Genomic DNA, 27498 nt, shown 5'->3' with positions numbered 1-27498 from the left:
GACAAATGCCTCCTTTTGGAAAAAAAAGTTGGGACGGCTTAAAAAAGGGACTGTCCCAGCCAAAACGGGACATATGGTCACCCTAGTAAATGGCCAGTTTGATCAAATGAAGAGAGAAATATTGACAATGTTTCTTAGAAAAGAAATACTGCAAGCAACAATTAGCTAAAGGTTACAGAAGTCACAGAGCTGGTTCAAAGGGAGTGTGTATTACTATATTAAACTAAACATCAAATTTTAAAGCCAGTGTGAGTGAAAGATATACTGTTAATATTAATTGTGAGTAAAAAGTGAGATCTAAAAATTAGAGGGAGCTCAAGACTGCAATACAGCTACAGAGGGTTATGAAGAAGACAGAGGGAATGAAAAGGGTACCAGAACAAATGGGAAATGAAGCATACATAGATAAAGGTATTGAGATAAAAACTGGAGATCCTTTAAATAGTCCAAATGAAAATAGTATCTTAGACAAGTGAAGTACTCAAAGGAGAGGAAATGCTATAATTAAATCTGCCTCCTCGCACTTATAATGGAAACACTTGGACAAATTTATAGGTAATGCTTTGCAGTTCACGTATAATAGTAGAGGACTAAAAGGGAGAGAAGCAGTGGTGTTATTAATGGGATGTGGGAGAAATCAAGAATTAACAATGTATCCTGTGGCAGATAGGTTTGTGGGTTCCAATGAGGTCAAATTGGAAGAGACTGAGATTACTGAAAATGTGTTGAGCAAGCCTAAAACAGACCCTGTTCCTTACCTGAGCAGAGGGAACTTAACATGGGAGGGAATCCCCATTACAAAGCAGAAGAAGGTACAATATTACATTAAGGGTACTTTCCTCTATTCCTTGGGTCCCCACAAAAGGTTCTCTGTGTAACCTCTGCACAGAAGGCGCTCCAGACAGGAAAGAGTAGAGAACAGGCATTAGGCATTCTGCAGTACCATCTCCTTTCAAGTCCACAGGAAAAACCTATCAGGTGCTAATGCTGCTTGATGTATCATTAACTCCTGTGGTGTCTCCTCCATGACTGCTATAGCAATCATAGGGGACTCAGACACTTACTGAAGAAGCTATACTGTCAATGGCAGAAGGCCACCAGAACTGCACAGAGGAGCAACAGTCCTTGAAGAATTAGTTCCTAGCTCAACAGATCTGGAGGCTCTTTTTCCTGCATGGGGTTAGGAGGCCTCAACTCCCAGCCCTCTGTAAGTCTCCCAAACCTGAATATATGCCTCTCAGGAAACTCTGCAAGGGGACCTTCCTCCTGTAGGTTTTTCCACAGGAGGAGATGATCTGGCCATAAGAATTTAGATAAAATTAAAGTGGACAAAGCAGCAGGTAGTAATGCAGAGGAGATCAAGGAGCAAAGAGGTGAACAATTATTTCTTAGGTTTCAGAGTAGCAGCCATGTTAGTCTGTATCCGCAAAAAGAAAAGGAAAGGAGTACTAGTGGCACCTTAGAGACTAACCAATTTATTTGAGCATAAGCTTTCGTGAGTTACAGCTCACTTAGCTCACAAAAGCTTATGCTCAAATAAATTGGTTAGTCGCTAAGGTGCCACTAGTACTCCTTTCCTTTTCTTTTTGCGAATACAGACTAACATGGCTGCTACTCTAAAAAGAAAAGGAGTACTTGTGGCTCTAAGGTGCCACAAGTACTCCTTTTAATTATTTCTTAGCAAGTCTTTTTGTGGGCTTTTGGGCAGGGGTTCTAGTGAAGGCTGTGAGAGGCTGGCATCCAAGCCAAGGATTTGGGTGGGTGTTATAATGACATTGTAAATTATCTTTCTGGCTGGATATTTTTAGCTGAGAGTGGGAGATCATGCTGCTGGGTTTATATATGTATTTTTAAGTGGTCATTAAGGGCACCGAGGGCAGAGGACTGGAGCTCTTTAATTATTGTGATATAATTGGTATACATTTAAATAAATGAATTAATTACATAAATGTATATAGGTATCAGGTTGCTGGGAAACAGTGACTATAGCTCCGTTTGTTACAAGGATAGGCTCTAGGAAGGAGGCTGAAAAATTACAGCCCTGTACATCTAACATCTATATTAGGAAAAGATGTTGAGGTGATATTTATGGATAGATTGAGGGAACATTTGGAAGAATACAGTTTAATAGATATGATTCAACAGTGGTTTGAAAAATGTACATCATGTGAAACATGTCTGATTGTTTTGGTTTTTTTTAAACTTTATCAGTTTGCAGTATTTACCTGTGGTATAATGCTATCTAACTACAGCTTCTGAGCCCAGTTCCCTGTTGCTGTGTTCCTCAGATAGGTACAGGAATAGTGGAGGAGACAAGGGGGCTTTATGCTACCTTTTCATTTCCTGCATTCCTGACCCTGCTGGTATATAAATTAGAGCAGACCTGAAGCTGTTCTAATTCACACTCTGCTGCAAAAGCCCCCTTTGGGCAGTGGCAACAAGGATAGCCAGAATTCAGCATGCTCCAGCTGGATATGAGTCAACAGTGTGCCCTTGTTGCCAAGAAGGCCAATGGCATTTTGGGATGTATACGTAGGGGCATTGCCAGCAGACCAAGAGACGTGATCGTTCCCCTCTATTCAACATTGGTGAGGCCTCATCTGGAGTACTGTGTCCAATTTTGGGCCCCACACTACAAGAAGGATGTGGAAAAATTGGAGAGTCCAGCGGAGGGCAACAAAAATTATTAGGGGACTGGAACACATGAGTTATGAGGAGAGGCTGAGGGAACTGGGATTGTTTAGTCTGCGGAAGAGAAGAATGAGGGGGATTTGATAGCTGCTTTCAACTACCTGAAAGGGGGTTCCAAAGAGGATGGATCTAGTCTGTTCTCAGTGGTAGCTGATGACAGAACAAGGAGTAATGGTCTCAAGTTGCAGTGGGGGAGGTTTAGGTTGGATATTAGGAAAAACTTTTTCACTAGGAGGGTGGTGAAACACTCGAATGCGTTACCTAGGGAGGTGGTGGAATCTCCTTCCTTAGATATTTTTAAGGTCAGGCTTGACAAAGCCCTGGCTGGGATGATTTAGTTGGGGATTGGTCCTGCTTTGAGCAGGGGGTTGGACTAGATGACCTCCTGAGATCTCTTCCAACCCTGATATTCTATGATTCTATGATTTCCCTCACACACCCAGCACACCTCCTACATCATGGTCTGGGAAGAGGATGACATAGAGTTCTACATCAAGCAAGGAACCCCCCAACACAGAGGATATTCCCCAAGGGACAGTTCTTCCCACTATACATTTCCTTTATTATGCTGCAGTAGAACGGAGAATTGGGCCCCATCACTCCTTCACTCTGGAGTATCTATCTATAAATCTATGTACAGTATCTGTATTCCTGTCTCTTTATGTATTTATATCCTCCCATCGTTGTAGTATCTGAGCACTCTTATACTTGTCAAGATATTTTAGTTTAACTTTCAGATCAGTTGTGTACAAATATATATTTTGTGTATACATGCTTATGTGAAAAAACAGCTTCAGAGTGGTTTTAAAGAGTATTTCCAATACTTAAAGCAAATATTTCGAGTTGGTCAGAAAGTGTATTTTTTTTCTTAGACAGGTTTGATGAAAATGAAGAAAATAATGGTGAAATTATCTGCAGAGTTCAACTTAAAAAATTTTTAAATTTTTGATTGAACATTTTTTGATGAAAACTTGAAATTTTCCATAGAAAGCACTTTCTTTTCATGAAATTTTTTTTAATCAAAACCCCAATTTTTGTTGAAAAACAGGTTTGAAGAAAAATATTCAATAAGCCCTACAAATAATACTTTAACGATATTAAGAAAGTTTGAGGATAGGTTGTATGATGAATGCAAATAACTATACGGCTTAAAAGATATAATACAAAAAATATTTTAAAATACACAAAGTTACTACATTATAAATGAATTTACTGAGAACCAGTTTGTGAGTTACTAAAACAAGTAACTTTTCTGATTGTATTTGTTTACAAAGCAAAAAGTACATCTGTCAGTCTGTAAATTTCTCTAATCCTGCTTTAATAGTGTGATGAATTTGATGAGCTATTTTGCTTTTTCCATCTCTAACTTCTGTGATGATTGAGAAAATTGATCATATAAAAAGTCTCTAAATTAATGTAAATATTCAAACATGAAAAAGCTCTTACCAATGTATCTAAAGCTGTAGAAAAAACTATGGTATAATGTATTATTTGAGAACTATAACATGATCATCTAATAAAAAATTGTATTGCATTTGTAGAGATTTAAGGTTATTGGCTGAATCTTCACTTTGGTATTTCCTGAATGTTGAGGGCTTATTTAAATTCATAGTCCTTAACATAATATTAACTGAAGTTCTTATATATTAATTTCCCTGGTTTATTTTTCTTCTGGAACAAAACAAAACAGGGCAAATCTAGATTTATCAGGTTAGAAAGTCGTAGGATTTTCAGATGAGAAAAAAGCAGAAGGAAAAAGCTCACAATGAAAATTAGATATGGTGCTGGGAGTGTAGTAGTAGAAGTCGTGGTTATAAACCTAGCAGAGTCCTAAGGGTGTTCATGTGGCCATGTTCCGCATTTATTTTGACTATCAGCTTGACAATCAGGGATCCCTCTTTCTTTTACAAAGTCATTATGCAATTATGGTTGGCCTTTGCCTTCCAGAAAACAAGAGATATAGTGGTAGCCATTTTAAGTCGGTATTTACTAGCAGTTATCATGCTACTGTCTGAGATGCAGCTAGATTAAGTGTTGTATTTCTGATGCCACTGCGTATAACTGTTGGTAAATCCTTGCTTGATATTGGAAACCATTTTCTGTTCTGTTGAATTATCTGTTAGCTTTCAATTTATTAGAAAAATGGAAAGTTTCCACATTTTAAAATTTTAATCAGTTACATATCATGAGGTACCTAAAGACTCACCATGCTCCACCTATAGGGCCCAATCCACAGTTTGAGAAACCCTGAGAATATGATGAGATCTCCAGAACTTTTCATAACTACAGAGATGATTTTTAAAACTTAAATTTATGTATGTGAGAGACTAATTGGTTATGGACCATCAGGAAGAACTACAGGTAAAGAGAAGAATATGGATTCTGTGATGAAGTTAATTAGGTTAAGGGAAGTGGACAAGACAGGATTGTATATAACAAAACAAGGAACTGTTGGAAGTGAAGGAAATAAGAGATCATTATTACAGATAAAGATGGAAAGGCCTGATAGTATCAAGACATTTGAGATAGTGATGAGGCAGGAAAATAATCCTCTGAAGGTTGAAGGATAGAGGCTTTGTCATAACCAAGAAGAGACTGGTACAAGTTATACTGCAGATGGAATATGAAAGGGGAAAGAGAAAGTTGCTTATGATGAGAACAAGAATATGGCCATGAGTTGGGTTGGATGAGATGATAAACTAAGACTGAGGGAGGCAAGGATGGAGAATAAGAAGATGGAGCAAAGGGTTCAATGGCCTCATCAGCCCATGCTCTAAAATCACTTGAAGAGAAAACCAGAGAAGACACCAGTCAGGGAGAGAAAAGGGGTCAGATTTGAGGTGTGAAGACATAAACCACAAAGAGTTTGAGAGTAGAGAGCATGAGAAGTCTGAAAGGAGAAATGGGCTCAGAGAAGAGAGTGTAAAACTGAAATTCAACCTTAGCTGTGCCTGCAACACCTCTACCATGACTAAGGTAAGGCACAAATGCTGTTTCAAGGAGTATGCAAGGAAACTCCTCAAGGAGGCCAGATTTCATGTTCAGGTTCACATGTATTCTGTCTAAAAAAAAATGGTTGGGGAAGGAGGGAGTGCTCCAGTCCTGCAGGCTCAGCCGGGGATCTGAGAGTCAAGTTGGGACCTTTCCCTCTAACCCACTGTGACTGGTAATAATGGTTCTACAGGCCAAATTCATTTCTCAGTGACTACTGTGCAGCTCCATTTGTCTTCAAAAGGCCTACACAGTAGTAACTGATTAGAAGAACTTGGTAAACAATTCTCTTGATGCATAAGAAGAACCAGGTTCCTGTCTCTGAGCAGTATTGGCTCTGCTGAACTAATAGATGTAGAATATAGTAAAGCTGTAACTCAAGACCAGCAGCTAGGACCGTGGATAACACAGGGGACAGGTCTGTGAGCATAAAACAACCAATATTTTAGTCTCTTTTTAGAGTAAAACCACACTGCAAGAGCCCAATGTTGCAAGCTGTCTCCTGGTTCATGAGCATCAGGGGGATGTGTGGGCTGTACAGTGTGTGAGGCAGTGCAGTGCAGGGCCGGGATACTTGGGATTGTCCTTTCTCTGCGTGGAATAACTGCTCCTGGACCTGTAGCTCAATTAAGAGCCAGTACCTGTGAGTGAGCCAGACCCACCCCATGGGATCCAGCTGCTGCTGCCACCTCTGGCCACCAGAGGGTCTTTCCTTTTAATTGGATCCAGTTTAGAAGTATAGTTACTGAGACAGTTTCCTGACAACTGCCATGCCATCCACTTGCCTGTCCCTGCTCTCTGATTCTCTCTCTCTCCAGTCTCCATCCTCCTTCAGTCACCCGGAGTGATCGTCCTCTTTCCTTCCTCCTTGGCCATCCCTTTCCTCTGGTTGTCCTCTTTCTCAGTTTTCTCTCCAGCCCTCCTCCTTCCTCTTCACTGTCTCCCCTGACCTTCTCACCTGTTCTGTCGTCCCCGTCCCCCCGTCCCCCACACACACATTTTGCTGCCTTGTCACCTCATCTCTTTCCTCCTCTCTCCCTTGCACACTCTCCCCGTCTCTCTCCCTGCCCCCGTTGGTGATTCATACCACGGCTGTGCAGTGCAGCTCTCGGCGTTGGCTGGGCCCAGCCCTCACAGTGCTGCAGCTAGATTAGCAAATGAGCTTTGGAGATGGGATGCTCTGGACAGATGGAAGCGTGTGACAAACAGCATCTCCCTCCCTCCCTCAGGGGGCGGGCGGTGCGGGAGCTTGGGCCCCCTCCCAGCAATCGTTTCTCTGCCCCCCTCTTCCCCTTGGTGTGCTGTTTGTGACTATGTGTGTATGGAGGGGACTGCATTGTCCAGGTTCTGACCTCCGGCCACTTGCCCCGCCCTGTGTCACTTGTTCTTCAGTGCCTCTCTCTTTTCCTTTCCCCCTGCTCCGTATCTCTCCCTGGCCGCTGCCTCTCTCCCCTTCCTCCACCGCCTCTTAGCCCCATGTGAACTGAGCTTGTCAGGATGTTCTCAGTGTAACTGCTCACTCCACATTTACTCCTGATGCGTGACGTCTTGGCCTCTCCGGCCAGCTGCCCTGCTCCCCTCCCTGCCTCTGTCCGTCTGTCCCTCTCTGACAGCCTCAAAATGGCCCCGTCCCTGGGAGCTCTCCCTCTCCATTGCTCCCTTTGTCTTCTGATGGGAACGCGAATTTCTCCTTCCAGCGCTTATCACCTCCTCGCCTGCTTCCCGCCCTCCCCCGGTCCCAGGGCCAGGCAGCCTCTCCAGCCCGGCTGCCAGCGGGTGGGTGTGTGCGGACGGCGCGTCCAGCATCGTGCGGGCTCCTTGCTCCCTCTTCCCTGCCTCCTGCAGCCGCGGCGAGGGCTCAGCCAATGGTAGCCCCGCGCTCGGGACCTGAGCTGTTTACCCAATCTCAGCCCTCCTCCTGCGCCTCCTCCTCTGAAGATCCTTGTAGCATCCAAGCCTGGAAGAGCGAGCGAGGGGGGAGAGAGGAGCGAGGGAAAGAGACAGGGACGCAGAGGGAGAGGAGGCAGCGCTGTGGCAGGCGAGGTGTGGCTGGTTAGAGCATCTTGGTCGGAGAGCCTGGCCCGGAGCATCTCCTGCCTCCCTCCCTGCCTCTTCTCCGGGCTGTCTGTCCGGGGCGGGTAAGGCGCCCTCACCCCGGACCATGCCCCTCCGCCGGCACAGGCTGGGCCACACTGGACATTCACCATAACTGGAGCTCCCCCACCCCACCCTCTCCTCCGACACCTTCGCCCACTTCCCTCCTCCTCCCTGCTGCGGCTGCTGCCTCCTCCGCGGGGACCTGCTAGAGTGATGGGCTGCATAGGATCCAGGACTGTAGGTAAGAAGCCGGGGAGGGTGGGGGGAAGGAGGCTCCAGGGAGCTGCTGCTGTTCAGCTCTCCGGCTGCCCTTCCCTTTGCATGTAGCGATCCTTCCGTGGCTGAAGGGGGATGGACAGGTAAAGGACTTTTCTCCCCCGGTCTCTCTCTCCCTCTATCCCTGCCCCCAGCCTCTCAACGCCATTGGGTGTGCACGGTGCTTTACAGCTCCCTGTTCTTTGCTGTTCTTTGCCGTGCTTTCCCTGCTGCGGGGCGAGCCCCCGCGGTGCGGCTCAGGGGATTCCGAGGTGCGGGTATGCTCCTGAGAGGAGGGAGACCTGGATTAGGGGCCAGCCGCACCTTCTCCTCCTACTGGGGGGGGGGGTATTGTTATGATCGGACTATCCATATCACTGCAGTGAGAGCTGCACATCTTCCCCCCCCGCCCCTTTGCTACCCACGCCTCATCGGAGAATAACAACACCCAGAGAGTCCCTCCCACCGCACAAGAGGCATACCAAGGAACCCCCTTCTGCTGTGCACCCACTTCGTAGCCTCTGTGACAACCCCCATCCTGCCAAGCGACCCCCCCCCCCGCCACTAAACGCACGCTTAGGCACAACGCCTCAGAATAACACATCCTCACACGACCTGAAGAAGAGCTCTGTGTAGCTCAAACGCTGGTCTCTTTCACCAACAGAAGGGGGTCTATTAACAGATATGACCTCACCCACCTTGTCTCTCAGAGGTCCCCGGGGACACTATCCACCCATCTACCTCTGCAGCCCACACTCTCACACAACACCCCCCAAGGGGTATATGTTACACACCCACCTCATCCAGTATCTCCCACCCCAAGACCTTTCCCAAACTATACAAACCCTGTACAACCCCCTGAGACCAGAACCAATCAACTAGGGCTGTGGGGGTCATTGAACCACTTCCCCCAAAAGCAAACCCAGGGAAGACTTTTCAAAAGATGTGTTCCTATCCTGTGACACCTGTGCCTGATCGGAGGATGAGAAACCCAGTTTTCCCCTGCTGCTGAGCACCTCACCCTCCCTCTACACATCAAGAGAACACTCCTGGGAACATCTTCTCACTGTGTCACCAATGTACCCTCAGAGTAACAAGCGTACACCATGACAGAAAGGTTTCTACCCCACATCCACCCGTCCTCTCCCACCACATCCACCAAGAAGGTACTCTCCTCTCTAATACCTCACAACATCAGAGAACACCAAACACTTTCTAGGATACTTCTTACCCAGCATGATGGCACCTGGACCCTTTCCCTGTAGCAAGTCAGCCACACTGCCTTCCCTACACCTCTTCCCCCCTGAGTGAGCACTGTGCCAAGGACATTATTTATCTATCGTGCCATGTTGCCTTATCAGTGTGGTCTCTGAACTAAACATATTTGATCCCCTTCCGCCCCCCCATTTTGCCCCCCCCTCAGAAAATAACAAACATCTTCAGTGACACCCACTCCCAGTTGGCTAGAACGGTACTGAGCTGCTCATCTTTACCCACACTTTTTTTTTTTTAAACATAGGACTATGTTTTTATGACTGGAGGCCTGAATTCTGCCTTGCAAAAAGTCTGTGTAACTGGTCACCTGCATTTGCAGGTAACAATGTGTGGACATGGTCGTTTAGGTGACTAAATGTCCATCTGGCCACCTGTTGATGATATCTAATTGCAATTTGCATGTGCAAGTGCACCTATACCATAACTTTTAAAAATATGGTCCATAATATCCCAAGGTGTTGTTGGACCTGTTGTAATAAACTGGCTTTGTATATGTATGAGGGGCATTGTCCCATAGTTGCTGGGCCCACAAAGAAAATAAGAGATCTACTAATAGAGTTAGCTGAAGGAATTTGCCTTTAGTTCATATGATAGAGACCTGTGTTTTGGAAGCTGTAGAACCGTGTGTGTGTGTGTATGTGTGTGAGAGAGAGAGAGAGAGAGAGAGAGATCTGCCTAGTAATTGTGTCTGATGCCTACCACCTGTGCCTACTGTTCCCAGCTCTGGCTCATCAGTGACCATATCTCTCTGGAGTGCTGGGTCAGGGAGCTAAAGACTGCACAGAGGTGGTGGGAAAAGTGGGGAAGTTTGTCTGGAGGAATTCTGCTGGGAGTGGAGAATCTGTGTTATCCAATCTTATAGGCTCCCATTATGAGGCTTCCTCAGGACTGTGAAGATGGCCTGTGTAAGAAATTAATGCCTTTAAATACCAGGTCAGACAGGTATAGGCCTCTGAGCTCCAAGACGTGGTTGTGAACTTAGCTCATGACATGATAAAAAAACTAGAACTATATAAAATTAGCATGGCATACATTAAATGGATTAAAAGCTGGCTAACTGTTAGGACTCAAATGTGAACAAGGAATCATCTGTGTGTGTGTGTGTGTGTGTGTTTCTAGTGAGGTCCCACTGGGAATAGTTCTCAGTTCTACGCTATTTAACATTTTTATCAATGACCTGGAAGAAAACAGAAAACCGTCACAGAAAAGGTTTGCAGATGACACAAAAATTGGGGAAGTGGTACTAGCTCACTTAGTACGCTGCCTGCAAGCAAACAATATGCATTTTGATATGGCTAAATGTAAATGTATACATTGAGGAACAAAATATGTTGACCATAGTTTCAGGACTCTAATTTGGGAAGCATTGACTCTGAAAATGATTTGGGGGTCCTGTTGGATAATCAGCTAAACATACATTCTCAATGCTACTCTATGGTCAAAAGAGCTAATGCAATCCTGGAGTGCATAAACAGGGGAATCTCAAGTAGGAGTAGAGATGTTATATTTCCTCTGTACTTGGAACTGAAGTGACTGTTGCTGGACTATTGTGTCCAGTTCTGGTGTCCACAATTCAAGAAAAATGTTGATAAATTGTAGAGGGTTCGGAGAAGAGCCACGAGAATGATTAAAGGATTGGACAACATCCCTTCAAGTGACAGACTCAAGGAGCTCAATCTATTTAGCTTAACAAAGGGAAGGTTAAGGGATGAATTGATTACCATCTACAAGTATATATATGCGGAATAAATATTTGACAATAGGCTTTTCAATCTAGTATAGAAAGATGTAACATGATCCAGTGGTTGGAAGTTGAAACTAGAAATATTCAGACTGGGAAAAAAGGTATACATTTTTAAAAGTGAGAGCAATTATCAAGTGGAACAATTTAACAAGAGTGATGGTGGGTTCTCCATCACTTAGAATTTTTAAATCAGGATTGGATTGTTTGTCTAAAAGATCTCCTCTAGGAATTTTTTCAGGGAAGTTCTATGACCTATGTTATACCAGAGGTCAGACTAGATGATCTCAATGGTCCCTTCTGGCCTTGGAATCTATGAATCTTGCTGCCCTGTTTCTTACAGAATTGATTTAATATGGGGTCTATATGTTCCATCACTCAGATCAAGTGGTTGTGGGGCTAGAAGAGGGAGCAATGATACTGTACTGGTTGTATCTCTGAATCGGAATAGTTTACAACTCAGGATTTTGGATTATGGCAGTTAGTGATAGAAAAGACCTAGTAAATCACATTTAGTCCCTCATATACCACTGCTGGATTTTTCCTTAGGATTGCTCCAGGGCTTTGTCCATTCCAATTTTAAGCAATCCAAGTGGTTTCTCCCACCTAATTATTTCTTATTTATATTACCATAGCACCTAAGAGCCTTAGTCATGGATCAGGAGCCCCCTTGTGCTAGGTGCTGTACAAATCCTGAATAAAAAAAAACAGTTCCTGTCAGGGTGGATTTGATTTAAATCAATTTGATTTAAATCATCAGTTAAATCACTAGTCAGGAAGACTCAATTTAATCATGGATTTCTACATAAAAGTGCATTCTTGTTGATTGTTATAACCTTAATACATATTCTTCACAACCCAGAGATGTAAGTTTCATTTTTAGAAGGTACACACTATACATTTTAAAAGTGATTTATTTTGAAAACTTATCAGATTAGTTTTACAGCTATATCAGAAAATGAATGATTGTTTGGTTATTTCATTTACCAAAGGTAACTGAAGCAGATATTTATGAAGTCATTGGGAGGTGAACTATCTCCAATTCAACAGGTTCATCATTAGTATTTGGAAGATTTTCTTGCCATGCTGTATTAGGAGGAGAACATCACCAGACAGACATTTAAATTATTTAACTAAAACAACAACATTATGTATTCTGGATTTTTTTTCTTCGAACATATAATATTTTAACTGTGGCAAATTGCCGGTACGATTATGATGGGTCCCGCGCTTCCTCTTCTTCGGGGTGGGGGGTTCAGGGCGCAGTTTCCTGCTCCTGAACTAGGGTATTTACTGTTCCACTAGTAACCCAGAGAAGGGTAGTGGAGAGGGAGGGACCCGGGCCCGCTTCTACTCCAGGTCCCAACCCAGGGGCCCTAGGGATAGTGGTAAACCACTTGAACTAGTGCTTCCTTCTCCTGTGCTACTTCCCTCTCCTGCTCTTCAGCTTGTGGGGCTTCCTGCCCTCTCTCTCTGCACAAGCTGGGTGTCTCTTTACCTAGGGTCTTGGTCTTCTAGCCAGCCACGGCACTTCTCCAAACTCTCCTCTACTCCAACTCCTTCAAACTGCACTCTGCTCCAACTCCTTCAAACTGCTCTCCTCTCCAACTCAAAACCACTCTGCTCCAACTCGTTTCCCTGGCTGATTGAAGCAGGGGGGGTTATCAGATGACTAGCTTCAGGTGCTCTAATTGGCTTCAGGTGCTTTTAATTAATCTATAGAAACCTTTCTTCCCTCTACAGGGAATAAGGCTTCTCCTCATCCTGGGACTTACATATCTCTCCTATAATCACTATCCTGATGCCTTCTGGCCATGCTGTATCACATATCCTCCCCCCCGCTCAACACCATGGGGTTGGGCTATGCTGTACTCGGAAATGAAAGAGTTGCAGAGATAGGAACCATCTAGTCACTCTTCATTCTTCTTGTTTCTGTGCATCCAGTGGAGCGGGGCGTGGTCTGCCATCAGGGTAAATCGCTGCCCCAGTAGGTAGTAGCGGAGCGTTTCCATGGCCCATTTTATCACCAGACATTCGTTTTCAACAACGGCATACTTTTGTTCCCTGGGGAGGAGCTTCTGGCTGAGGTACAGGATTGGGTGTTCCTCCTCCCCTACCATCTGCAAAAGGACAGCTCCTAGCCCTACTTCTGAGGCACCTGTTTGTAGGACAAATTCTTTCTTGAAGCCTGGGGCTATGAGTACTGGATGGCAGCAAAGGGCTGACCTTAAATCTGCGAATGCTCCTTCTGCTGCATCAGACCATTTTACTATCTCGGGGCCCCGAGCCTTTATCAGGTCCATCAATGGCCCTGCTCTTGTGGCGAAAAGAGGGATGAATCTCCAATAGTACCCTACTAACCCGAGAAACGCTCTGACCTGTCTTTTACGGACTGGCCGAGGCCAATCTTGTATTGCCTCCACTTTGTTCCATTGGGGTTTTACCAAGCCTCTCCCTACTACATACCCGAGGTATCTCGCCTAAGCTAGTCCTATCACGCACTTGAGAGGGTTGGCAGCGAGGCCGGCCTTCCACAGGGTGTCTAGTACCACTTCTACTTTCCCTAAGTGCATTTCCCAGTCAGGGCTATGGATGACGATATCGTCTAAATAGGCGGCGGCATACCTGGCATGGGGTCGCAGCAATTTATCCATAACTCGTTAGAATGTTGCAGGGGCCCCATGGAGTCCGAAAGGAAGGACAGTGTATTGGAACAGGCCATCAGGTGTAGAGAAAGCAGTCTTCTCCTTGGCGTTCTTGGCCAGAGGAATTTGCCAATATCCTTTGGTCAGGTCCAGAGTGGTTAGGTTTCGGGCCTTGCCTAACTGATCAACTAGCTCGTCGACACGTGGTATCGGATAGGCATCGAATTGGGATACTTCATTCAACTTCCGGAAGTCGTTGCAAAATCTCAGGGTGCCGTCAGGCTTGGGTACTAGGACGACAGGGCTGGACCACTGGCTGTGGGATTCTTCAATAACCCCAAGTTCCAACATCTTCTTCACTTCTGTCCTAATTTCCTCTCTTTTAGCTTCCAGTATCTGGTAGTCTTATCGTCACCCTTATTCTGGGCCTGGTGACAATATGATGTTGGACCAGTGTTGTACAGCCCGGCTGTGTACAGAACACATCTTGGTTCTGTTGGATCATATCAATGACCTCTGTTCGTTGTTCTGGGACTAACTTGTGAGATATCCTCACCTGCTCCTGTGGGTCGTCCATCTGAGGTGGAGCTCTCCGAATGACCAGGCATGTGTCCTCGGTCAGGCCAGGGCTTCAGTAAGTTACGTGGTAGATCTGCTCCGGTCTTTGGCAGTCTGGTTGTCTGACCTTATAGTCCACTTCCCAATGGCTTCCACTATCTCATACGGCTCATGCCAGCTGGCCAGGAGTTTGCTTTCTGCTGTCAGCACTAGCACCATCACCCGTTCTCCCGGCTGAAATTTCCGTACTTTCGCCCGGCAGTTATATGTCCGCTGGGTCTCTTGTGCTTTTTCCAAATGTTCTTGTACTACAGGGGTTACTCGAGCTATTCGCTCTTTCATCTGTGTCACATGCTCAATGACATTCTTTCCTGGGTTGGGTTCTTCCCAGTCCTCCTTGGCGATATCTAATATTCCGCATGGGTGATGTCCGTACAGTAGCTCAAAGGGAGAGAAACCGGAACTTCCCGTATTGCAAACATTAGGTATGGTAGAAGGGTATCCCAGTCTTTTCTGTCCTGTGCTACCACCTTCCGGATCATATCATGAAGGGTGCGGTTAAACCGCTCTACCAGTCCATCTGTTTGTGCATGGTAGACTGAGGTCCATATGGCATGGATGCGGAGCAGGGTACATAAGTCCTTCATTAATTTCGACATGAAAGGGGTTCCTTGGTCAGTCAGGATCTCCTTAGGGATGCCCACTCTGGCAAAAATCTGAAGTAGTTCTTTTGCTATTGCCTTGGATGTGGGGTTTCTTAAAGGAATGGCTTCTGGATACCGTGTGGCGTAGTCAAGGATGACTAATACATTTCGGTGGCCCCGTGCTGATCTTTCCAGCGGGCCCACTAGGGCTATGGCTATCCTTTCAAAAGGGACTTCAATAATAGGCAAAGGTACTAATGGGGCCTGCAAGTGAGGTCGGGGGCTATGCAACTGGTATTCTGGGCAGGAGGTACAATAGCATTGGACCTCCGCATGTATTCCTGGCCAATAAAATCTTCTTAGGACTCTATCAAGTGTCTTGTCTACTCCTAAATGTCCCCCAAATAAATGACTGTGAGCTAACTCTAGTACTGCCCTTGTGTGTTTCCATGGGACTAAGAGCTGCTCTACTTCTTCCCCTCGAATTTGCACTATTAGGTACAACAGATCACATCTGATCACATAATATGGCCTTGGGCCTTTGGTCTTTCCTTCCACGGGTACGCCATTTACTTCCACTACCTCCTCCCTCACATTCGCATATAGTGGGTCATTGGCTTGGTCCTGCCCGAAATTCTCATGCGCGGTACCGATTTGACCTAACTCCATGGGACCTATTTCTTCTTAGCCCCTTGGGTTGCCCCTACTTAGGCTAGGAACCGCCTCTGAGTCCTCCGTGGCCTAAATTGTCTCATGGCCTCCTGAACGGGTTCGCTTACCAACAAGGGAGGCTTTCTGGTTCTCTGCTAGAATCCTGGTCCCTAGCCTTTTATCTGCCCTCTTTTCCCGCCTAGACTTTCAGGATTTCCCGGGGGATGAAAATAGCTCTGGGCAAATTCGGCAAAAATTGGGGTGAGGCTATCTGTAGGTGCCTCCGTCTCAGCCCAGGGGTTGCTACCCTCCCCTGGCTCTACTGTGGGGAGTAAGCTCTCAAACCCAGGGAAGTCCCTACCAATTAAGACCGGGTAGGGGAGCCTACGGACCACTCCTGCAGTTACCCTGGTAGTGTTTCCCTGGACCTCAATCCGTACTGGGATTGTGTGGTAGAAATGTACGGTGCCATGAACTCACCTTACCCCTGTGGTTTTGGCCCGGGTTAGTTTGTCTTGCCCCACCAACTTCCCCAAGACCAGCGTGACAGCACTCCCAGATCTACTAAGCTATGGTCACAATACCATTCATCTTTACTGACCTTGTATACCCATGTGAGGTCATTGTGACCCCTACCCGGCTGATTAGGCCACATTGTTCCCCAGGATCCCCCAGATTGCACTGGCATAGGCTCTTTTCCATGCCCCAATTCCCCACACTCATAACACCGACCCCTTATCCCGGTTGCCGCCCTCTGCCTGGGGCTATTTGGTTGGCACCCCCAGCCCTCTCTTCCCAAACCCCCAGGTCCCTTCTTGGCCTTGGGCCCTTCCTCAGTGTCTTTCCTCCCAGTTCTGGTTCTTCTGTAGTTCTCAACAATCCAGGGCCTTGGGTTTGGGGCTGTCTTCCTGGTTTGTCATGTCTTACCCCCTGGGGTCTGGAACAGTTCACAGGCTGCCAGCTGTCTTTCCACAAGGGAGACCAACTCATCATAGGTAGAGGGGTCATTCTGGCCAACCCAAGCCCAAAGGCCCCCTCATATACCGGTCCAGTACCAGGAGTTCCATCATCTTCTCAGAGCTGAGGGCCTCAGGGCGCAGCCATTTCCGGGTCAGGTGGATCAGGTCAAACAATTGCGATTGGGGTGTCTTGTCCTCTGTATACTGCCATTCACGAAGCCTCTGGGCTCGCAACGCCGTGGTTACTCTGGATCTGGCCAGGGTCTCTGCCTTCAGCTGGGGGTAATCCTCCGCAGTCTCTGCAGCCATATCGTAGTAGACCTTCTGGGCCTCTACCACACAGGAACAGGGAGAGGATACCAGACCACTGATCTCAGGGCCAGGCCTCCCGCAGGGCTGTTCTCTCAAATGCCAGGAGGTATGCCTCTACATCATCCTCCCATGTCATTTTCTGTAGGCAGTGGCTGGCCCGTACAGTCCGGGTTCCACCACAATTGTGGTTCTGCTCCATAAGGGCCTTCATCTGGTTTTCCAGCTCCTGTAGCAGAGCTCGGTCCTGGGCAGCCTGATTCATCAACAGCCGATTAATTTCCTGCTGCACCCGAGTCGCCTCCAATTGGGCGGTTGCTTGGATTTGGGTAGCCTCCTGCTGGGCCGTAGTGGCTTGTATTAGAGCCTTGACCACGTCGTCCATCTTGGGGACAGGATGGTTTTGGTTAACCCTGGTTTAAGTCCCCAGCGTGGAGATCCCACTCCTAACACCACATGTGGCAAATTGCCGGTACAATTATGATGGGTCCCGCACTTCCTCTTCTTGGGGGTGGGGGGGGTTCGGGCACAGTTTCCTGCCCCTGAACTAGGATATTTACTGTCCCACTAGTAACCCAGAGAAGGGTAGTGGAGAGGGAGGGACCTGGGTCCACCCTCTACTCCGTGTCCCAGCCCAGGGGCCCTAGGGATAGTGGTAAGCCACTTGAACTAGTGCTTTCTTCCCCTGTGCTACTTCCCTCTCCTGCTCTTCAGCTTGTGGGGCTTCCTGCCCTCTCTCTCTCTCTCTGCACAAGCTGCGTGTCTCTTTACCTAGGGTCTTGGTCTTCTAGCCAGCCACGGCACTACTCCAAACTCTCCTCTACTCCAACTCCTCCAAACTGCAACTCTGCTCCAACTCCTTTCCCTGGCTGATTGAAGCAGGGGGGTTTTATCAGGTGGACTAGCTTCAGGTGCTCTAATTGGCTTCAGGGTGCTTTTAATTAATCTATAGAAACCTTTCTTCCCTCTACAGGGAATAAGGGCTTCTCCTCATCCTGGGACTTACATATCTCTCCTATATCACTATCCTGATGCCTTCTGGCCATGCTGTATCACATAACAAAACAAACATGATTTTTTTAATTTAGTTAAACATTCAAGTTTTTTAAAATCAGGTTTGTTTTCATTAAAATTGTGTTTAACTAAAATAGTTAAATGAAATTTTTTTAAAAAAATTAGACAGACTATGTCAGCCAGGTCAATATGAGAAACTTAAAATATTGGCTTCTGCAGCTAACTCAGTTGTCTTCACCTTCATTTTCCTGTTTGTTCATAATTTGAAAAAGAAAAAACCACGATTTCTCAGTTTGGAATGATTAGTCCAAAGGAAGAAAATATTCTTTCTACACCGGCAGAAGAAGCTACTTGCTGTTAAGAGTGAGATGATCACTTCGACAGTCTCTGAATCCAAGTGCTTAAATGGCTTCCACCAGTTCACTGGTGTGACTTTCTTTAAAACATCATCAGCAAACATATATTTCTTGAATGGTTCACCCTTAGCTCTGAAGTTTATTATAGTTGGCGTTATGGAGGGATGATTGCTGGATGCCATGTCATAGCCAACTCCTCTTCTTCAGCAGTTAAGGTTTGACCCTGGTACCGAGTATTGAGAATATTTGCAAGAAAATGAGCTGGGGATAGTGCTTGTCCCATTTGTTTTTTTAATGCTTGTAATGTAACTCTGTCCTCACATATTTCTCTTTTTAAGATCTCACTCAGTTCCTTCCAAATTTCAACAGCTTCAGCAATAAAACAGCTATTTCCCTGCATTTTGTTCAAGGCTCCAGAAATAGGCTTCAGGATATTCAGAATGTGGTCAACATTTCTCTTAAGCCCAGTGTTGAGAACTTTGGCTGTGACAGTGCCATCTATTTTTTCATGATTTTGTTCACAAACTGTCATCAGATTACGCCAGTTCTTGATATAGTGCTCAAAACAGTCCACTGCTGAGTTCCATCACACGTCTTGTGGGAGAGTTAGCTTGGCTCCTCCCACTGTTTTTTTCCAGAGCTGCTGCTGCAAAGTGGTTGTTACAGAAGAATTTAGCAATTTCAACAACATTAGCCTTTATTTATGGAACACTGAAGTCTTTGACTAGGAGGTGCATCAAATGAGCACTGCAACCATATGTTATTAGCTTGGGACTCTCTTCTAAATAATTTCTTCTCATCTTGGGATACATTTGCAAGCTGTGTATTGTCTGTGACCAAACTGCGTAATAGACATTTGAATTTTTTCCCCCCACAGTTTGTTATAGCTTTTACTGCTACTTCTTATAAGTATTCTGCTTTGTGTGCATTTCCTGATGTATCAATTATTTCTGTAAGGAAGACATTCCCTTCTTCTGTTGTCACACAAGCACATACAACAGGATCATTGTGGACATTGCTCCATCCATCAAGACTCAGGTTAATAATTTTGCCCTCTAGACCTTTTGCACACTGATCAATTTCTCTTTCATACACTTTATCCAGCAATTTGCCTGCAACATCTGCTCTGTTGGGTGGACTCTATCCTGGTCTTAATGACTGAACCATGTTAATGAAGTGTGAGTTCTCAATGATACGGAAAGGAGAGTTTGTTGCATAAACAAACCAGGCAATTTTCTCATCAATTACCTCTTTTTGTAATCTGCTGGTTCTTATCACAAATTTATCTATGGTTGTCTCTGGATGATGGAGGTTTTTTGTTTGTTTATTTTTATTTATTTATTTATTTTTTGCTACAGGTGATATACTGAGACTATGTGACTGAAACACTATCATTGGCAGATAACTCTGAAACTATAGAAAATGATAGTGATCTTGAAGGTGGATAGTCTTCAGAATCCTATATGTTGAGGATGAATTTTCCTAAACAAAAGAAATCAATGCAGTTATTTAATTATTATTACCATACTGCTCATTTACCATACTTACTCATTGCATTCACTGACACTCAGTACTACTTTAAAGGTGAAATTGTAAAAGGATGATCTGCCTATTTCAACTATATTTTTTTATCACAACTGCATCTAAAATGATAGTACCATAGAGCAGGGGTTCCCAAACTTGGTTCAAGGCTTGTTCAGGGTAAGCCCCTGGCAGGCTGCGAGACGCTTTGTTTACCTGAGCATCTGCAGGTACAGCCACTCGCTGCTCCCAGTGGCTGTGGTTTGCCGTTCCAAGCCAATGGGAGCTGCGGGAACCAGCGCGGGCTAGGCCACCACTTCCTGCAGCTCCCATTGGCCAGAAACGGCAAACCGCGGCCACTGGGAGCTGCGAACACCATACCTGCGGACACTCAGATAAACAAAGCGTCTCACAGCCTGCCAGGGACTTACCCTGAACAAGCCGAGAACCAAGTTTGGGAACCCCTACCATAGAATAACTATATTTTTTGCTCAAACATGAGAATTCAAGAATAGTCCAGAAGGAAGACAGGCAGTCCTTAAGAAAGAAGTATGAAATAAAAAAGTTTACCAACCTGAAGATCCTGTATGTTCAGACATGTTCCTTTCATCATCTTCAACACAGCTTCCTCCTGAGAAGGAACATTTCTCATGATGTTGTTTCATTCTTGCATTTCTTTGTTGCACTGTTTGCATTTTGCACATATGCCTGTCTTACCCACAGGTAGAGGAACTTCATTAAAATATTCCCAAACTGGGTCTCTTTTAGGGCCTGCTGCCATTATAGGTTTTCCCTTCTAGTGAGAGAATGGTATAGTAGATCTCAAATCAATGAAGGCTACATTCAAAGACCTCAAGACTTCTGGAATATGCTGCTCAAACAGTTTCACTTTTGTTTCTACTGCCTGTCCCTCCCTTCTCACATTTATCTCCAAGCTTCTTCTCCTTGTCCAGATTTATTCCCCCCCCCCCCCCCAACAATCTTCTATTCACTGATTTTTTTTTTTGAAACTTTGCACTTTTAGAGAGAGGTAAGGGATTGACTCTGTGTACACAAATTTGCAGAGGGACAGTAGGATTGCGGTCTGTTATTTCTCACCTCGATATTTATTTATTTAAAAACATTTTTGCTGTTAACAAGCATGTTATCTCTGGAGACACAAATCCAGTTTGAGAACTGCAAAACTCAGCATCTCTGATGGTATCTTCTAGACTGAGCACTGAGTCCCACTGGGTGGATAGAAAGGTTAACCTAAATAATCTATACAGAAGCCCCTGGAATCCCATAAATTTGGGTCCCTAATCCATGAACTATTGGAACTCATTTACAAACCTTTTCTTAAACATTACATGAATATATTGTCTCATACTATAGAATTAGAATTTATAATCCCTATTCCATGATGAGATATCTTTGAGCTACAGTGTGTCTTCACTAAAACTATTTTATCAAAATCCAATTTAAATTTTAAAAAAATCAGATTTTTTTTTTTATTTTATTTTTTAAATCATTGATTTTTATCCACCCTGGTTCCTGTCCTAGGAGGTTTACAATCTCCCTCGTGGAGAATATTCCACGGTCTATTAGATCTCACCATTAGCAAATATTTGCTGATATGCAGCCTGAAATATTCCTTTATTGAATTTCATTTCACGACTCCTAGTTATATCCCCTTGCCCCAATTTATTACTCTCAGGAAAGACCTTCTTTGAAAATCCCCTTGGTGGGCCATCTGCCTCAGTAGCCAGGTACCTCTGAGCTAACTAAGTTACCTCTCTTCCCTGCTTTTTGAATTCCTTGGTGCTGTGGAGGGTATCAGCCACTATACTGAGGACAACTTCTGTTTGTTTGTCAGAGATTTTGCAGATATAATGGCATCTACTATTTGGTCATTTAGAGAGTCTCTCTCTTTTTTTCAGGCTCTGCAGCCAAGTAGACATAATGGTGATAATATTTATGTGTACTGTGGTAGTGCCCAGGCGCCCCAGTCATGGACCAAGATCCTATTGTGCTAGGCACTGTATAGACACAGAACAAAAATATTGTCCTGTTGGAGCTCTTGCTCTTTTTAATGAATCTGAATTTTGCGCTGCATCCGTGGGTGCTAAAGGAGTTGGCAGATGTGATTGCAGAGCCATTGGCCATTATCTTTGAAAACTCATGGTGACTGGGCGAGGTCCCGGATGACTGGAAAAAGGCTAATGTAGTGCCTATCTTTAAAAAAAGGGAAGGAGGAGGATCTGGGGAACTACAGGCCAGTCAGCCTCACCTCAGTCCCTGGAAAAATCATGGAGCAGGTCCTCAAGGAATCAATTCTGAAGCACTTTGAGGAGAGCAAAGTGATCAGGAACAGTCAGCATGGATTCACCAATGGCAAGTCATACCTGACTAATCTAATTGCCTTCTATGATGAGATAACTGGCTTTGTGAATGAGGGGAAAGCAGCGAACATGCTATTCCTTGACTTTAGCAAAGCTTTTGATACGGTGTCCCACAGTATTCTTGCCAGCAAGTTAAAGGAGTATGGGCTGGATGAATGGACTATAAGGTGGATAAAAAGTGGGCTAGATTGTCGGGCTCAACGGGTAGTGATCAATGGCTCCATGTCAAGTTGGCAACCGGTATCAAGTAGAGTGCCCCAAGGGTCAGTCCTAGAGCCGGTTTTGTTCAATATCTTCATTAATGATCTGGAGGATGGCGTGGATTGCACCCTCAGCAAGTTTGCAGATTACACTAAACTGGGAGGAGTTGTAGATATGCTGGAAGGTAGGGATAGGATACAGAGGGACCTAGACAAATTAGAGGATTGGGCCAAAAGAAATCTGGTGAGGTTCAACAAGGACAAGTGCAGAGTCCTGCACTTAGCACGGAAGAATCCCATGCACTGCTACAGACTAGGGACCAAATGGTTAGGCAGCAGTTCTGCAGAAAAGGACCTAGGGGTTACAGTGGACGAGAAGCTGGATAGGAGTCAACAGTGTGCCCTTGTTGCCAAGAAGGCCAATGGCATTTTGGGCTGTATAAGTAGGAGCATTGCCAGCAGATCGAGGGACGTGATCGTTCCCTCTATTCGCATTGGTGAGGCCTCATCTGGAGTACTGTGTCCCAGTTTTGGGCCCCACACTACAAGAAGGATGTGGAAAAATTGGAAAGAGTTCAGCGAAGGGTAACAAAAATGATTAGGGGGCTGGAGCACATGATTTATGAGGAGAGGCTGAGGGAACTGGGATTATCTAGTCTGCAGAAAAGAAGAATGAGAGAGGATTTGATAGCTGCTTTCAACTACCTGAAATGGGGTTCCAAAGAGGATGGATCTAGACTGTTCTCAGTGGTAGCAGATGATAGAACGAGGACTAATGGTCTCAAGTTGCAGTGGGGGAGGTTTAGGTTGGATATTAGGAAAAACTTTTTCACTAGGAGGGTGGTGAAGCACTGGAATGGTGTAGCTAGGGAAATGGGAGGTGATGGAATCTCCTTCCTTAGAGGTTTTTAAGGTCAGGCTTGACAAAGCCCTGGCTGGGATGATTTAGTTGGGGATTGGTCCTGCTTTGAGCGGGGCATTGGACTACATGACCTCCTGAGGTCCCTTCCAACCCTGATATTCTATGATCAGAGTGTCTTTCTCCAGACCATCTTAGTGCATTAGGGCTTGTCTACATGGGGAAAAAGCCAACAGGAGCCGGTGCACAGTAGCTCCTCTACACTAACTGCCTATGTGGACATGCTTACTGACCATGGAAAGTAACCTTGTGTACATTAGTTTAATGCTCTTTGGAAGTGTATTAAGTCAAACTGCCTGATGGCACACTTAGGGTATGTCTACACAGGGATAAAAAAGCCTTGGCTGGCCTGGGTCAGCTGGCTCATGGGACTCAGGCTTTGAGGCTGAAAAATTGTTTTGTAGATGTTCGGGCCTGAGTTGGAGTTCAAGCTCTGGACTCCTGTGAGGGAGAAGGTCCTAGAGCCTGGGCATCTACACAGCAATTTTTAGCCCCACAGCCCAAGGCCCCTAGCCCAAGTCAGCTGACCTGAGCCAGCTGCGGGTCTTTTATCCCTGTGTAGATATACCCTTAGTGCTCAGTAAGAATGCCCAAATAGGGAGTTAGTGCAGAGTAGCTAGTGCACTTTAAATTCACACCCTAGCTTATTGCACACTAACTTGCTATGTAGAAAAGCCCTTAGTCTGGTAACACTAGCACATTGTTTTTAAACTTTGAACAAAAGATTAAATTGACTTATTCGCTGTGAAAGCTGCTATGTTTACAGCATTAGGAACTGAAGATCTGTACTGATCTGGTACCTCATGGATAGTGGCTGTGCCGGTGTGATGGCTTCTATCGTGGCTGACATCAGGGACCCAGAACAGAAAGCCAACTTAAGCTAAAGTACCAGGTTCCATAGGAGGGGCTATAATGGACTCAGATGCTGTATGGATTGGTTGTAATGGTAGGACACAACACACATGGACCACAGAGTGTCTCCCAGACTGCTGCCAGCCAGCTGCAAGAGATTTCAGTTTTTTAAAATGAAAACATGGACTCTGGAGCACAGTTATGTACCAACTTCAAGAAAAAAAGGTTATTATGCAGCTGCATAATCACATTGTACAAGGAACCCTGTACTGGATCTATAGTACAGACAATGAAAGAAGTTAGTTGCCTTGATTAGATGTGGCAGAGCATTTCCCTGCAGAGCTTTTCAGTGTGTTCATCCAGACTCCCGCTCCTGTGAAGCAGACTTGTTGGTGATCAGTTTTCCAGCTTCTTCATGTCAGAGACCATGATGTGGATGGTCAGGCCTGCTGGTTGGAGTAGGAGTCAGTCGCCAGGAATAGGAGCCCAAGGTCAGAGCAGAAGTCAAAGCCAGGAGTCAGAACCATGGATCAGAACTGGGTTACCTGGAATAAGCCCAAGTGAGAGCAGGGCTGGGAAGAAGGCAGGAGCTATCACAGCTGTGGGTGAATGCTTTGAACAGCCACCAGACTTCTGCTGCTGGGGTTAACAGCTGGTCTGATGACTCTTCCCACCAATCTGGCAGTGTAGCCAATCAGGCAGCAAACAGGCCAGCTGTGCTGGTTAGGGGGTCCAGAGATTGGCTCTGCGGCAGGCCCTGATTCCTGACAGTTCACTAGGAAGTCAGATCAGTCATGTTAAAGCCAATCTCTCTTGAGCCAGTTGGATCACTCTCCTTGTTGCAGGTGAAGATTTCTCAATAAGATCTTGGAAGTAGTTAATTACTCTGCATGATGTGTTTTGTAAAAACTAATGACAATGCAATCTCCCATTGACTGAGGTGTATAACCAGTCTCTTCTGGGTGGAAGGTGAGGTGCCATCCTGGCTGAAGCATGCTGAGTGGTTCTTTCCAGTTATTAACCAGAGTGACACATTCCCTTTCCCTAGGGAGAGTGATTGAGCAGCTTCATGACTGAGCAGCTCAGTAAGAATATAAACGAAATGGGATTTTATGACACTGTAACCGGACACAGACTCACCGGTGGTGCATCCTGCTGGTCATCTCAGGGAATTAGCATTCCAGCCTCCGAAGCACCCTCTTCAGGCCGGTGTCTTGCCTTGCTGCTGGCTCCCATGTCCCTCCCAGGACCCCAGTGTCCCTTTCACTGGGTGCTGCCCCCTGGCAGTACCCCCACAGTTCTGGGTCTCCCCCTCCCAGGGGAACCCCCACCCACTATCCCCACCTCACCTCAGTCTTAAGCTACTGCCAGTCACCAACTAGCCCCCGCTCCCTGGGGCAGACTGCAGTATGAGCCATTCATCACAGGCGAGGGGTTTTGGACCTGCTGCCTCTGCCTACCCGTGGCTGCCCCTGCAACCTCTGTACCTAACAGGCCTTCCCAGGCCTGCAGCCTGGGGCTTTCGTAGGCCCCAGCTCCCAGTCTAGGTACTTTCTCAGCCAGGTCCCTCTCTCTCCAAGCTACAGAGAGTCTCTACTGAAACTTCTGGCTCAAAGCCTTTCTAGAGCCAGCTGGGTCCTGATTGGGGCATGGCCCTCAGCTGCTGCCACTTCCCCCAATCAGCCAGGATTTTGCTCCCTTCCCCAGCCCCAGCCCTCTGCAGGGCTTTTCCAACGCCTTCAGGGCTGTAGCTGGTGCTCACCCCGCTACAGACACCTTGCAACCTTATATGAGGACATGGAATGGCTCAGAGATGACAGTAGCATGTACAGTGATTGAAGGAAGACAGTTCTGCATATTGCTAGTCAGGACTAGAGCTGGGCAAATAATGAACTTTTTGATTTGCTGCCAATTCCTAACAATAAAGTGTGTGTGTGTGTGATTTCAGGTTGAATTGAAAATGATTTTAATTTTTCTTTTTTTTAGGAAATGGAAGAATACAAGAAATTTCATTTTCAAAATAAAAAGACTAAAAAATTTCCAAAATTATTGAAATGTTTCATTTATATTTCAAGCATAACACTTTTTAATTATGTTTTGATAAAATTGAAGAAAATTTCACACATTTATTTTGAATAAAAATTTGAATTGTTTTGTTTCAAAAAGTCTAAACAAAACATTTTGATTTTTTGATTGAAACAATTCAGTGAAATTGACAGGAATTCATGAATTTTTTTGGTGTGGCCTGAACTATAATTTTCACAGAAAAAAGTTTCGGTTGAAACATTTTGCCCACCTCTGAGTAGGACCATAATTTCCTGAAAGATATGTAGTGCCCCCCATGATATAGAAGAGACAGGACTCAGGTCTAGTCTACACTTAATATTTAAGTTGACATAGCTACAGTGCTTAGGGATGTAAAAAATCCACGTCCCTGAGTGACATAAATATGCTGACACAGCTAGGTCAACAGAAGAATGCTTCTGTTACTATCACTCAGAGAGATGGAGTTCCTACAGCGATGGAAAAACCCCTTCCCATCACTGTAGGCGGCATCTACATTATGGGGTTATCTTGGCAGAGCTGCAGTGCTGTATCTATGCTGCTCTAGTCCCCATAGTGTAGACTGGCCTCAGCTGTAATGAGTATAAAGGGGAGTCTTAACGAATGAACTCACACTAGCTTTGCTCGGGTGAGAGTGACCACACTGCAAAACAACACTGGAGTTATATGCCGTGTATTTATAGCCATGTTGGTCCCAGGATATTAGAGAGACAAGGTGGGTGAGGTAATATATTTTATTAGACTCACTTCTGTTGGTGAGAGAGACACGCTTTCTGAAGAAGAGCTCTGTGTGGCTCGAAAGTTTGTGCAAACTAATATGATTAGCAGAATGGAGTGACTGGATTAGCAGAGTGATTGGATTAGCTACTGATGAATTGTATCTCAAGATGTTGCATTTCTACTGCATCACTAGCTTGAGCATCAGCATCTCTCAAGATTCAGCTCACCACCATGATAGGCCAGCTAGCCTGAGTTAAAAGCACGACAATTTTTGTGTGTGGACATGAGTCAAGTTAGGGGTAAACTCAAGTTATCTGTGCAGTTGTAACCCTTCTGCCATTCAGAGTTGGCAGCAACAAGGGCCGGGTTCAGTATCTAGGGGTTCCTGTTCAACAATACAACACAAAACCAGTTAGAGCCCCTACCCAGTGACCTGGAACAAATACATACTATTCACTGGGCGCCTCTAAGAGGCAATACTTCCCCTCTCGCAAGCACAGAGTCTGAGTGTAGCAAAGAAACTTTTAATAAAAGGAGGGAAGTAACTGGGCATTAATTTGGGAAAATGCCGCAAACAGGGTTCATAAACATAAACCATGAGCAAAAGACCCACCCTACCCTGCCTAAGTAGGTTGGGCAGTGTCCTTTTCCCTCA

The 27498-nt window shown here is 45.3% G+C and overlaps 1 protein-coding gene across 3 annotated transcripts in view; it reads left to right on the top strand.

Moving 5' to 3' along the window:
• Positions 1-7495: 7495 nt before the first annotated feature.
• FAM131B (family with sequence similarity 131 member B) overlaps positions 7496-27498 on the top strand; it is an 80347-nt gene continuing 60344 nt past the window's right edge. Inside the window, exon 1 of one of the 3 annotated variants that reach the window (XM_043543938.1) lies at positions 7496-8020. In XM_043543938.1, coding sequence (XP_043399873.1) covers positions 7993-8020 — 28 coding nt within the window. In that variant the 5' untranslated portion in view covers positions 7496-7992. The remainder of the gene's footprint in view (positions 8021-27498) is intronic. The other 2 variants (XM_037911360.2, XM_027828785.3) reach the window with 2 other exon arrangements.

The sequence above is a fragment of the Chelonia mydas genome, chromosome 1 (assembly GCF_015237465.2).
Source record: "Chelonia mydas isolate rCheMyd1 chromosome 1, rCheMyd1.pri.v2, whole genome shotgun sequence".
Classification (NCBI taxonomy): domain Eukaryota; kingdom Metazoa; phylum Chordata; order Testudines; family Cheloniidae; genus Chelonia; species Chelonia mydas.
This window is presented reverse-complemented; position numbering and strand designations above follow the sequence as displayed.